Source organism: Talpa occidentalis, unplaced genomic scaffold (genome assembly GCF_014898055.3).
Source record: "Talpa occidentalis isolate TD23 unplaced genomic scaffold, MPIMG_talOcc4v2.1 talOcc4.7, whole genome shotgun sequence".
Taxonomy (NCBI): Eukaryota; Metazoa; Chordata; class Mammalia; order Eulipotyphla; family Talpidae; genus Talpa; species Talpa occidentalis.
This window is the reverse complement of record NW_023605083.1, coordinates 31,498,860-31,513,342: the sequence shown is the minus strand read 5'-3', so window position 1 is coordinate 31,513,342 and position 14,483 is coordinate 31,498,860. Positions and strand designations below refer to the sequence as shown.

Here is a 14,483-nt window from a genome sequence, read left to right as displayed (position 1 = left end):
CCAGAGCGGGGAACAGAACAGGCAGACTGACAAAATACGATGCTGAGGGGAACAGCAGGTGTGCCAGGAGAGGTCTGCGCACCATGTGGGACCCTCGCCGGTGGCCAGGGATCGAACCGGTGCTGCAGAGGCTGTGGGCAGCTTCGCAGCCCAGGGCTCAACCGCTGGGCCACCAGGGGAGGCCCTCTTTTTTTTTTTTTTTAATTTAATGCTAGGTTTCAAGGAAGGAAGAATATATCTGTTTCTACTACATATTCATTCTGGCTAAAACTCATCCGGGTGCCTTAATGGGCTGTCAGAAGTGTCCACATGGTGCTTCACACAGACGGCAGAGAACTCTCAGTGGGAGTGTGGAGCACATGGGATGGCAGGCCTCCCTTTTGAAAATTGGATGGCATGCCTCATTGCCACACATCTGCTGCAGGTGCAGCTTGCCCCTAGACTTAACCCTCTACCTTCAGTCACACTGCCCACTCTAGCCTCTTTGCACACATACAAGAACCTTCCTTTCCTAGGTGATCAGCAACTTAACGTAATGCCTGTTCAGAACATGTCTGTACTGCCAAACTCCACTCCAACTGTGAAATCCAAGTCATAGTTACTGAACGTGTTGCTGGTTTTCATCCTGAAGTTATCACGGTCTTGATCAATGACCTTTGTCTGAGCCCAACATACTGCAATCATGCAGGTAGCAAAATCAATATCCAGGACTTCTTGTAGCCTCCAAAGTTGTCATTATACTCTGTCTCCCAGATTCTATTATATATATTTTCTCCTGAAGAAAAATTTGTCCTCATACCTGGTCACCTGTTTGCCAAATGACTTAACCCCCTTAATCTCCAGTTTTGCTTCTTAAAGAAAGTATCCAATCCTCATGTGCCTTCAGACCTCAGCATGTAAAATTCCTTAGGAGATCCTCTAAAGATGAGCACATGTAGCCAAAGGAATGTAAAATCAGAACAGAGGGTGATGATTTTGGAGTATCAAAAGATTTTAATTGACCCACCCCATCTTTTAGTTTATCAAATTTCAAGAGAATGTTTTCTGCAGTTTCCTAAAAACAACTGTAGAGAGGCAGTGGTGAAATACACAGCTTGGAGTCAGAGAGACGTGCGTTTGAATCCTGATTCTATAACTACTTACTTACATTGCAGGAAGCATTGTTTTTTATCTTAGATTCTATTATCTGTAAAATGGTGATAATTTCTCAAAGTATGTGATAAACTATTTGAAATGTTTATCAAAATACCTGACACATGGTAGACATGAAATTAGTGGTAGTTTTTTATTTTTCCCATACTCTTGCACTATATGATTCTCCGATTCCTTAGGCTAAAGTCCTCTGTTAAGTTTTTAGTATCCCAGAGTCTCCTGGTTTCTAGGAAGTCACAGCCATACAAGCAGCATATTATAAAAGAGATAACAAGTACTCTGAAAGTATGCACAGCATCCTAAATATTTTTCAAACAAAGAACATTCTCAGCCAAAGGACCTTAAACTGGAGGAAAAAACATTTTTATTTGGCCATCTTCCACATAGCTGGCCTGAGGAAGTGGCCTACGATAACTGCTATTTTCTTATATCTTATACACTTCATCATCCATACTTTCAACATGTTCTCGATGAAGGACCCTGAGCATTACAGGATTCTCATTTATCACCATATGTTCGTCAACTAATATTTCTATTCTCCTGCCCCAGATTCTCTTTAAGGAGGAGGATATAAAAAGTTTTTATAGCATAATTAGAGAAACCATCTAACACAAAATATATATTTCTGAATAATATTGATATGCTTTTTATCAATGATATCAATTATATCTAGATACCTATTGCTAATTCGCAATAATACTTTACCATCAGGGGTTGTGACCCCAAGAAGCTCAATATTCTGGGTTTTATTACCTACTCGGTAGAAGTAGAATTTGGATTGAGCAGTCTCTAAGGTCCTGGGAGTTGTCCTCCACCATCCATCTCTGCTGATATACGTATCCAATGGTCAAGAGGACTTTGGGGATTCACTAAGGGCACAAGTAAGGAAGAGAGCTGAAGAAACACTCTGAGATACCTCCCTGCATGGAACTCTGCTTGTGTGACCTCAGGACTTCTCTGTGTTCTACAATCAGAACTCAGGTATCTGCTCCCCAGCTGCCAGTTCCCACTCTCTAGAATGAAGGATGAAAATCAGAAAACATCTGAAGATTTTTAGGGAAATGAAACTGCCTAGAAGTGGGATGGATACAGAGAGGAGGGTGAAGTCAGACTATCCAGCACAAGGCTCTCCTTGCTGAATTATTCAAAGAAAGGGAACTAGGTGAACTAGTTGCCAAGACAACCTGCTGTTGGGGAGAGGGTGATTAGGGCAAGGAAATGGGAGACCTGTGGTTTCTCCTGCTCCTGTCCCTGTCCTTGGAAATTTTCCATGGGGTCAAAGGATGCTTGGAATGTGACCCCAAATTCAAAGAAGATATTAAGTCCTTGCTGGCAAAGATGGTACCCTCAGAAGTCCCAGGCCGAGCTCATCTGCTTGAACGGCAGAGTAAAGAATTGATCCATTTAAGCTTCAAGGTCTCCCACAGGCACAAGACGCTTCGGGTGTTGGGTGAGGGCAGCTTAAGCCCCTGAAAGTTTGGGGGGGGGTTGTTAAAGGGAGAAGGGAGGCAGGGAAGAGAGAGTAACTGGATCCACACAATTTTCTCCATAGGTATAATTATTTTCCCACATGTATCTTTATATTCCTCCTTCTAGCTGTTCAAAAGGTTGTCAAGTTGAGAATACTCCTGAAGAATGAACTTTATAGACTGAGCAATGAAACATGGAAAGGTGAGGTACTACTTCAATGTTCAAAGATTGCACTGCCCAAGCAAGTATGAGGAAAGGTGGCTGGGGAAAACAAGGCAAATTTATGAAGATTGAATCCTGAAGAGAAGGGTCACCCCTATTTTCTGATGCTCCTTCTACCTTTTCTTAGGTGTTTTTATCTTTCAAGGCAAGCTTCTCAATGTCCGCCAAAATCTGGAATCCACCGTGAAAGAAGTATTACAGAACTTCTCTGACATTGGTAATAAAAGATGTCTAATAAAACTGAAATTACGTGAAAGGAGTAGGAAATGTAGGGTGAGAAGAGGAATGTATCCTCATTGTACAATGATTTAGAACAGGTGAAGGGGTTGCTGGAAGTTAATGGGCAAATAAAAATACAGGTTATAAATAAGGTAAACTCTAAGTTGATTCTAAGCTCATTAGAACTTTCTTTTTTTTTTTTTTTTATAAATTTTATTGTTATATTCCCATTCATTAGAACTTTCTGATTCTCTTTTAGCTTGTTCTGAAGATTGTGGTGAGTACAGTGTATGTGGCAAATTGAGGTTTCAGCCCATATTTTCCCACCTTCTCTGCCCTAAGGGTCCCTACCTATGCTGTCTCTTACACCGAAACTCAATTCCTAAAGTTGTGGTTACCAGGGGATTATTAATGATACCTGATGACAAAATACAGCTTAGGAAATTTGATACCCCAGATTTTGGAGGTGTTCAGCAGCATTTTCAAGTGCATAGTTTATAGCCCATAGCATCCACATAAGATAAAGGATATTTCTTACTTCTTCTCTAGAGATGACTTAAATTATAGAAGGTTTTGACCCATCAAGGAACTTGATCGCTAGAATGAGGAGAAATTACTGACAATGCAACCTTAAGAGTCCTAGAAATGCCACTTGATGTCTGAATTAAGGAAACTCTATGCTATAGATGACTTCCAATTATCTTTTCTTCTCTTGACCAGTTGTGACTGAAGGTCCTATCCTGGATTGTTGGACCTGTTTTCGCATCACTGCCAGGTGCTTCAAAGGAGAGTATTGTGGAGGTAACAAAGATTGTGATATGGCATTTTGAGGGGTCAGGGTTCAAGGAGCTGAGTTGTTCATTGATTTATTATATATATATATATATATATATATATATATATATATAAGCTGAGTATCTTCTATGAAGATTATGCTAATGTTACAAAAAAGTAACAGCTAAAATGTTGAGCAAAATTTGTACCACTATGAATTACTAACAACAGGGTTAAAGCAATGAGAAATGAAAGGACTGGACTAGAGAGAAAGAAATTAGGTAAAGGGAATAGGAGCTGAAGATTTGTAAAATCTAGGGATCTAAAAGTAATTAAGATCAGAATAACAAGGGAACAGTGATGGATGTGGTAAACATAGCAAATTGCTTGTGCTTAAAAAGATGCTTTCATAGACCTCCCTGGTGGCGCAGGTGGTTGAGTGCTGCACTGTGAAGCTGTCCACAGCCTCTGAGGTGCAGGTTCAATCCCAGCCGGCCAGCGAAAATCCCACATGGCAAAGCAGACCTCTCCTGTCTCGCCTGCTGCTCCCCTCAGCAATGTATTTCATCAGTCTGCCTGTTCTGTTTCCTGTTCTGTCTATAGTGAATCCTCTCACACTCCCACACATCTGGCCTGTACCCCAGTTCTTGTATAAATGAATAAATCTTTAATTTTTTTTAAAAAAGATGCTTTTATGGGCCTTCTTGGTGGTGCAGCAGGTTGAGCGCAGCGCTGTGAAGCTGTCCGCAGCCTCTGCAGCACAGGTTTGATTCCTGGCCAACCGGGAAGAAACCCACATGGTGCAGGAGACCTCTCCTGCCTTGCCCACTGCTCCCCTCAGCAGTGTCTTGGGTCCATCTACCTGCTCTGCCCGCTCTGTCTCTGGTGAATTCTCTCACTCTCCCGCACCTCTGGTCTGTACTCCAGTTCTTGTATAAATAAATCTTTAAAAAAAAAAAAAGATGTTTTTATTTTGGATAAATTTCTCAAGTTATTCTTTTCTTCTCCCAAACTCACATTCTTCTGACTTTCATTCTTTCTCCTTCCAGAAGAGGATGTACAGTTGGCTGAGGCTCGAGAGATTGCACTATTTTTGATATTGCTAGCAGAAGCTGTAATATTGGGAAGTGCCTTGTTACTGTGAGTTTTTTTCCCTCCAAAACCATAGGGGTTAAGCATTCTTTTGGTAAAGAAACAGCCCAATCTTTCCTTTCCTCAAAGGAAATAAGGAATGGAAATAAGGAGAAATTAGTCATTTCAAAACTAGGATATGACACTGACAGGAAAGAAATGAAGTTTGATGGGATAAATGTTGGAACATAAGGAAATAGAGGAAGTACTATGGAGTATGGGGAAAAGTTTTGTAGAGGAATCCAGAAAAGAAAGAGGAAAGGATGGTATTGTTTTAAAGAAAAAGACTATTAATGTTGAATTTGGGACTATCTTGTTTATTCCAGGTTCCATATTTGTGTCACTCATCGGAGGAAAATGAAGGCAATACGAAGAGCATTAAAGAAATATTTGGAGAAGAAACTTGAAGAATTAATGGGGTTAACAGATGAAAAGAAGGAGAGCGAAGAATTCAAAACCATGAAATAAATACATAGATACAGACAGGAAGTCTTTCATGATTCTCTTAAATGTTGACTCAGAGTAAACAACAGAGAAATAAGCTCTTTTGTGATCATAAAGTCATGCTATTTTAAAACTGAAGTGAAACTAGGAGTTTATCAAAGACCATTATTGATATCCTGATGCTAAAGAAGCAAAGAGAGGGCAAATGATTTACCCAGAGCTGTATAAAAAGTAACACTGGTATATCACAATGCACAAAGATGATGCACTGCATGATAATAAAGAATTCATGGTTGGTAATTCTTTTTAATGACTCTAATTAGAATAACTTTTAACTTCCTAAGACTGATTTTTATTTCTTTTTTTTTAATATGTATTTATCTGTGCATACAAGAACTGGGGAACAGGCCAGAGATGCAGGGGGTGAGAGGATTCACCAGAGACAGTGGGGAACAGAACAGGTGGATTGACTGAAATACACTGCTGAGGGGAGCAGCAGGCAAGTCAGGAGAGGTCTGCTGTGATGTGGGTAACTCCCTGGTCAGGGATCAAACTTGTGCTGCAGTGGCTGTTGATAGCTTCATAAGTTGTGTCTTAATCCCTGCAACACCAGGGAGGCCCTGCTTTTTATTTCTATCTTTTCATTTGGTTTTACCCTTTCCACACTTATCATTAGATTCAATGTGGATAATTTTTCTTGGTAATACGTAACAGTTAGTCTTCAGGATATGACAGTCCATGAGCATATGGAACCAAAAAGTTCAAAATCTGAATCTGGACTAGTTGCATGGATCATATTTTTCTAAATAAATGTTCCAGGACTGAACTGGATATTAAATTCTTTTTATTTTAGTTGTTGTTACTGAATACTTTTTATGTTTAATGTACCATAATTAGAGCTTTATATCTATTAATTCTCAAAATAACATTGTGACAAATGTTATTATCTCCATGGGTTCCCACTGTAAAGCCTAGTCTACCAAAAGTGACCACAGAGCTCTTCAAGGATGCTGGAATTTACCTCACAAATTTACTCCTCAGATAATTAGTTAAAATTATGTTTTCTGAACTTCTTCCTTTCAGTGTGGGTTGAGCAGATTTCTTTTACTGGGAGACCTCTTTCCATGACAAGTAAGACCCCTAAGAATTTAGTTTAATATATCCAGCTTCAATGTGGTTTTTCCACACAGCCCATCCCAACTTAAAGGAAAGCATTCATTCCCAATTAATGCCCTCAATTTAATAGTGGACACCTTACAAGACTAGGAATTCAACTTACATTGTAATTCAACCAATCTCAGGATGAGTTTTCTGTTTATATTCAACAATTTCAGCCCTGCCACTAGAGAACTCTTGCTCAGGGGACACCTAAAAGTTCTTAGATAATGTATACAGGTTCAAGGGTGGGAATTTGGATGTCTGAGGCTCATCATTTTCTTTCACCACTTTGTCCAGTAATAACATTGATAGCTTATTAGTAGCAACCAATCAACTCAATGCATTTCTCAGTTATCAAAAAATATTTGAAAGTATCATACAAAATCACCTAGCTTCTTGCTTCTTTCAAGTGGTTGATAAGGATTATTTAATGCAGATATGTTATATATTTCTGTAAAAAGGATAGTATAGACAACCAGTGTTTTTTTTAGTACTGACAATGAAATCATTAGCATATTTAAATCTAGTTAGACTGGCAAGCCAATTCCAGAAACCCTAAAATACTCAATCTAAAAATTCTATTCTTCTAGAATGACTGAGTACCAAAATGTAAAGTAGTGTTCTTCAGAGAAGCAGAAACAACAGGATATGTATGAAGAGCAGATTTATTATAGGCAATGGCTCACACTGTAATGGAGGCTGAGCTACACCACAATTGCATTGAAAAGCTAGAGAATGAGGAAAATCAGACACTAAAGACCTAAGAATTAGGACGATACACTGATCTAAGTCATCTCAGAGTTCAAAAGCACAAGAATCAGGAGTTCTGATGTCTTAGAGTAGGAAATGATAGATGTTCTAGTTCAAGAAAACTGAGAAAGAAAATATGCTTCCCCCCTTTTGTTCTTATTGAACCCTCAATGGACTGGATAATCTCCAATCACATTGGTAAGCAAAGATATTATTTACTCAATCCATCAATTCAAAGATTAACCTTCTAAAACACCCTCACAGAAATACCAAGAAATGTTTTATCACCTGAGCATCCCTTAACCGAGCCATGTTGACACATAAAAATGACCATTACAAAAACATTACCAATCAAATCAAGTGAAGTGTGTCTAATATATGCAGTAGATGCTATAATTTATCATTTTAAAATATTTTTAAATTTAAATATTTTAATTTAAAATATTTTTAAAATATTAAATAGGGCATTCAAGCTCAGCAATTGGGAAAACAGCCAAGTAAATTCAAAGAATTTCAAACAGAAAATTAGATGACATCATCAATTAATGCAATGGAAAGCAGAGAATACAAAGACAATATCAGATGCCAATAAAAGGGTCTTCAACTACAGGAATATAATTTTTTTTAAAGTAGGAATAAAAGTAGCAAAGCTGTAGATTTTTTAATCTTAGCCATTTTTTGAACTATATGGGAATAACATGTAACATTTGGATGAAATAGACACCTTTTATAAAAATTCAAATTACCAATATTGACATAGGAAGAAAAAAAAAAGGAAGCTAAACTGTCAATTGTTCTTTAAAGAAAATGAAAAATGATACCAGCACAGCTACTGAAAACAAATGCCATGGGAAAAGTAAACCTATAATGAAGTATGACAATGTTGACTTTGATATTTACCTGAATGTGAAATCATGCTTCCTTCCCAATGTTAAGTGTCTGGTACTTGGTTGTGTCCTTCACCAAAGCATGAAATACAAGATGACAAGGAAGCCTTATGCAAAGGACCAAAGTGTAATTTTTAAAATACTAAGAATTTAATCTACTGAGCTATCACAAGCTCTAATCTACAAGCTATCACAAGCTATCATACCCACTCAGTGTTTAGACATATATGAATATAGCAAGAAGATCAACGTTAATGAAATATATTTCAAAGAACTTCAACAGAATAATTCATGAACATGATGGGTGAGATCATCCAGATAGAAGGTAGATAAGTAATAAAAACCAAAGACATATTAATGGTCCTTACATGATGGTAAAAATATGACCCTATGTGAAGCGATAAGAGGAGCCAAAAATAGTATACATTATTAAGGTACCTATGATATTAAAACACCTCCAAATATAACCTATTCTACTCAGACATTACTTTGAAAGCCTTTATTTGAGATGCTGACTTGGGGTTGAATTCCCATCAACTTGGAGCTGTTTTTTAAATGTGTAATCCTTCCATTTGCACAATTTACCATAATTCCTTTATAATATAAATCCAAGATCTGTTCCTTATCATTTCTATATCATCAACATGAGAAGGAATTAGTTGTATTTTTATGTGTTTATAATAAAATGAAGATGATCAAATTAAATGATACGTTCTAGAAAAGGTCTTGTGGTTCTTTTTTTCAAATGTAAACATGATACAAAATTAAATGTTTATAATCCTAATTTAAGCCAAACCTAATTGTTGAATAAAAAGAAAAAAATACATAGATATATAAAACCATCTTTCCAACAAGCAAAAGCTAAACTCACAGTAATAGTTAACAATAGAGACCATCACATCACTATACAGCTATCTTTTTAAAAAGGTGAAATCTTGCTATTTGTAAGCTCATGAATAAACTGGAGGGGATTATGATAAGCAAAACTTGTCAGAAAATCAAAGAAAAATACCAGATGACTTCATTCATGTGTGGAGTATAAGGAAAAAAAAAAAAAAAAAACGAAAAAGGAACAGACAAAACTAAGCCAAAACAGACACCTGAATTCTGACAGCAGAACTGAAGTTAGAGGGCAAGAGGGTTGTGCAGAATCAAAGGGTAGATGGTCCACTGGGTTGCGGCAGAACGTTATTGGTACTTCGGTGGTGAGCATGGTGTGATCACATACATTTGAAAAGATGTGTGTTTTAAACCAATGTTACCTCAATAAAGTTAAAAAAAAAAACTAACACATCCTCCAATGTCCTGATGTCAAGTCTTCATGAAGTTTAGTTCTAACATTTCCGTGGATTAACAAGTCATTAGGGGAACACAGTTCTGTATCACTCTGAGACCCTGGCACACGGCAATTTTTGAGACTACATCATTCTTGAGGATACTTTATTGAGGACCACTATTTCCTGAGAATTTTTTTGCACAAAGAGGTGAAGTTTTACTGAGTGTTCACTGACTACAAATTTAATGATTCATATTCTCTAGAAACAATAAAAGGTCCTAAACCATCTAATTAAGGTACTCAAAATGTAAGTTATTAAGACATACCAAATAAAAGCTACCTAACAGGATAAAATAACTGCTGGGCTAACACTGGAAGTTTCTTAATTTCTGACTATTAATATTCTTTCTTACCTTAAATCCTTACATTGACTACCAGGGAGGTTGTTCATTCTTCCAAAAGAAACAAATGTCTTCTTTAAAGATTTATTTTATTCATTTATGCATACAAGAGCTGGGGTGTAGGCCAGAGGTGGGGGTTGGTAAAAGGTTTCACCGGAGAGAGAGTGAGGAACAGAATGGGTCAATTGACTGAAATCCACTGCTGAGGGAGCAGCAGGCAAGATAAGTAAGTTCTGCTGTGCCATGTGGGTCAACTCCCTGGGCTGGGGATCTGGGGATCAAACTCACCTTGCAGTGCCTGCTGACAGCTTGATAGTGCTGAGACTTAACCCCTTCAGCCAACAGGGAGGCCCAGAGACAAATGCTTTCTTTGTGATTTATATCTTCTGATCTACAGCCTTTTCTAGAGATTTTCTTCATTATTTATCTCCTATCATTTATCTCCTTTCTTGTCTTTAATTCTAGGTCTTTTCTCTCAGTGTCTGTTACTATAAATTAAAGCCTCTTTTCTTCTTTGTATATACTTCCAACTAATATCTCAGCCCTCTATATCAAGCTTCTTAAAAGAGCATTCTGTCTCATGACTACTTATTCCTGCTATCACCTCAATTTACTGCAACCTTCATTCTGTTCCTCACCATTATATGGAAATTGCTCTACGGTTGTCATATTGTCTCGGTTGTTTATGAGTTCTCTTTATTTTTCAAATTACTTTTCAAATTATTTTTTTCAATTCTAAGACATCTCAAGGAGCTTGCACTAGGCATGTCTTGTTCTTATTTTTGTTCTTATTTTCAAAGTTTTGTCTCTATGTTTTAAATCATGTCTTAATTGTCTAGTTTTTTTTAATGGGGGGAGTAGTTCTGCTTACTACTAATTTAGATGTTGAGCACTAGAAAATTCACTTCAAATCATCTCTTACTTTCCACTTGGTGGAATCTCATTCACCCATGTGATTTAAACTGTCACCTCAGAATTATATCTCCAAATTTTTAGACTTTTATTCATACTCTCCTTCTATGATGCCAACTATTATTTCTAGATATATAGTGGATATATTTATCTAGATAGACAATACCAACTGTAAACTCAATGCCTAAAATTGAACTCACTACATTACATTAAGCCATTTGAATTCTATATAGTTTAGTTATCTAATCCAGAGTGTCCTTTGGACATCAGGAAGAAAATAAGTGTTAAATGTAGATTATGAACAAAACATTGTGCCAAGCATTTTCATAATTATCTTCCTGTGAGCCCACAAAATTATTGAAGACATTTTTATATCAAAGACAAAACTGAGATTTTGCAGTTATTAAGTAACTTCTTCTAATCCAAGTAGTAAGTAATATAGCCAGAACTCAAACCCCAAATCTCAGGGTTTTCCACTAGCTTCCACAGATACTATTAATTACCCAGAAGGTAGGAATATCAATTATTCTGGGGTCCCCTCTCTCTCCTTCTTATATTACAGCCAGAAACTCTCCAATTGCCATTGATTGATTCGTATTTTCTCTGTCTCTCCTTCCTCCTCCTGTTCGCCTCCCTGCTCTCACACACACATTCACACACCATAAATCTCCCTGGCTATGGCCACATTTGAGGTCCTTCCCTTCTTTCTCAGGATCTATATCAATGACGTCCTATTTTTTTTTATCACGTCTTAGTTGTTCTCAGTTTCTGAGTTCAGTCTTTCTGAACTCAGCCAAATCAATCCATCTTTTTGTAGTCAGAGTAATCATAAATACACAAATCAATTAAAAGCCCCTAATGAATAATCCAAAGTCTCCCCCATTCCTAAAAGAGAAATTTTATCTCTTCCATACAATATTTTACATGCCTTAAATGCTACCATCCTGCTGTATACATAATCGTATCATTAGCCATAGCCTCCCTAGTCCTTGTCTCTACATAGGAGTTTTCCAAACATACTGGGTTTCTTCTTACTTCCAGGCATTAGTAGCTTTATTGTTCCTAGTGTAGACTGCATGCTAACCTTTACCCTTTAAAATTACTGTCCTTCAAAACCCACACTGAGGTCACCTCTTCTCATAAAGCCTTTTCTGACATTAAGAAAGAATTAATCAGGAGCTCCCTGGTGGCGCAAGGGATTAAACACTGCACTATGAAGCAATCTGCAACCTCTGCAGCACGAGTTCAATCCCTGGCTGGCCAGAGAGCAACCGACATGGTGCAGCAGACCTCTCCTGTCTCACCCGCTGCTCCCCTCAGCAGTTTATTTCAGTCAGTCTCCCTGATCTGTTCCCCACTCGCTCTGATGTATCCTCTCATGTCCACATCTCTGGCCTGTACCCCAACTCTCATATGCATAAATAAATCTTTAATAAAAAAGAAAGAATTAACCACCCACTTTCAGGATACACCACAATACACATGCTTCTACTGAATACTTTTTAGAGAGGACTGTCATTACTGGTTGGTGTATCTTCTTCCTAGATAGTAATTCTGTAAGAATAGGGACTATGTCACGTTTATCTTCACATTCCCAACATCGAGCAGCATATCACAAAACTTTGCAACAGCTTAAATGTCACTTATTCAAGGAATATTTTCCTAAACCCCGATATTTATGTTAGCATTTCCAACTACAATAAACCATTGTGTAGTTTTTTTTTTTAATTTTGCAGGAATTAAGGGATATTATATAACTCTGTGTTGATATATATATATATCTAAAAGGTCAGAAATCATGTCTGCTGTTTGTTCATAGATGTACCTATTCCTAGAGCACATTTCAATACCTGATAAAGAAAAGATGAAAGGTAGTTGAATGAAAGTATGAATATGTAAATGAGACCATTGATGAATGCTATTATTTGAAATTGAGTATACCCCAGGGAAAGACAAAACAGTCATATTTATAATCACATTAAAAAAGAATTAAATGTTCGGGAATAAATGTAAAAATGGACTTAAAAATTAACATAAAAATTAAAGCTATAGGAAATCCTTAAATGAAATGGAAGACATATGAAATGAAAAGATATCCTCTGCTCATAAATGGAAGAATTAACATTATTAAAATGTGGGCCATCACACCCATATTAATATACAGGGTCAATGCAATACAAATAGTGTCTCAAAGGCATTCTTCAAAGAAATATGACAAACATCACTGAAATTTATATGGAACTACAAAAGACTGCAAATATTGAGAGGAATTCTAAAAAAGAACAGAGTTATCACACTTCCAGATTTAAACTGTTCTATAAAGTTATATTAATCAAAACAGTATGATATTGGAATAAGAATAAAAATAGAAATACAAATTGAAAGTCTAGAAATAAACCCACACTTATATGGAGTGTTAATTATGTCAAAAGAACCAAAACTACACAGTAGAGAAAGAAAAATCTATTCAACAAATGATGACGGGAAAACTGTACAGTCATATATAAAATAATGAAATTAGAACATTATCTTACATTGTATACAATTAAAAATGGATAAAAGATTTGAATGTAAGACCTAAAACCATAAAATACATAGCAGAAAGCACAGGCAAAACATTCTGTGATATTGACTTTAGTGATGTTTTTGGGGAATATACTACAAACACAAGGAAAACAAAAGCTAAAGTAAACAAATTTGACTATATCAAGCTAAAAAGCTTCTGCACAATAAAATAAACTAGCATTTAGACAAAAACACACCTACCTGAATGAGAGAAAAATATCTGCACATCAACCTTTATCTCAAGATTCTAATATTGAGTATCTCCATTGTTCTTACAGTGTAACAATAAGAAAACAAGTAACCCAATCAAAAAATGGGCAGAACAGTTGAATAGAAACTTCTCTAAAGAGGACACACAGATAGCCAACAGGCACATGAAAAATTGCTCATCAGCATTTATCCTCAGGGAAATGAAGTGCAAATTTTTTTCTCCCAATCAATATATGATGGTATATGTTGACTCCTTGCCCAAGAGAATTATCCATGATAGTTTCAGTACTCATCTTCAAAATCAGGCACAAATTCCCAAGTCCCAAATCAAACATACCTGTCCCTAGTGTGAAACCTAGGTCAAGGGCACCTATGAGAAGTTGTCAGCACCTCCGTTCATTTCTCAGGGGAACTTGGTTGATTTACCCCTCGAGCACGACTTAATGCCAGCTGAACCAGAAATGTTAAGAAATCCCAAACTTTCTTAGAGTTGCAGAACTTTTGACCTTGACCTAAATCCAGAAAGGATCTCCAATATTAGGATACTGAAACACATTACTGAGTTACCCTGATTATAGAGATAAAGCAGGAGTTGGATAAGAAAGAGTAGAGATAATGACATTTAGGTAACCAGTGGTGTTAACATCAATAAACACAGATCCTGGCACTTCACACCGAGCCTTTGTTTTTCCAAACTGCAAGAGGCATGCTTTTATTTTTCAGCTTGCCTAAAAGTAGGTTCAATGAAGGAATTGATTAAAAGGACAGTAACTAAAGTCAGAGAATGGATGGAAATATCTGAAAAATAAATGAAGGAGACTTTGTACTCCACTCAGCTCAAGGAGCTTACCTAACTATATACTCCAGTCTGCATTCCTAGATCTAACAGGGATAAATTGCAGAGTAATTTTA

General features: G+C 36.8%; 1 protein-coding gene, 1 long non-coding RNA gene and 1 pseudogene across 3 annotated transcripts in view; 1 reads left to right on the top strand and 2 right to left on the bottom strand.

Annotated features, from left to right (window-relative positions):
• Positions 1 to 295: 295 nt before the first annotated feature.
• On the bottom strand, positions 296 to 797 carry LOC119231351 (retinol-binding protein 2-like; annotated as a pseudogene).
• Positions 798 to 2,136: 1,339 nt separating this feature from the next.
• On the top strand, positions 2,137 to 5,734 carry IZUMO3 (IZUMO family member 3). 2 transcript variants are annotated; one of them, XM_037494445.2, is made up of 7 exons: positions 2,137 to 2,602; positions 2,749 to 2,823; positions 2,972 to 3,061; positions 3,323 to 3,340; positions 3,784 to 3,864; positions 4,887 to 4,977; positions 5,295 to 5,734. In XM_037494445.2, the coding sequence occupies exons 1-7, from the start codon at positions 2,371 to 2,373 to the stop codon at positions 5,434 to 5,436; spliced, it is 729 nt and encodes a 242-aa protein (XP_037350342.1). In that variant the 5' UTR covers positions 2,137 to 2,370; the 3' UTR covers positions 5,437 to 5,734. The 2 variants fall into 2 exon arrangements, with proteins under 2 accessions (XP_037350342.1, XP_054544877.1); XM_054688902.1 differs by lacking the exon at positions 3,323 to 3,340.
• A 2,492-nt stretch (positions 5,735 to 8,226) lies between these two features.
• Positions 8,227 to 14,483, bottom strand: part of LOC119232757 (uncharacterized) — a 69,163-nt gene continuing 62,906 nt past the window's right edge. Inside the window, exon 4 of the long non-coding RNA XR_005122195.2 lies at positions 8,227 to 8,277. This is a non-coding gene — a long non-coding RNA (uncharacterized LOC119232757). The remainder of the gene's footprint in view (positions 8,278 to 14,483) is intronic.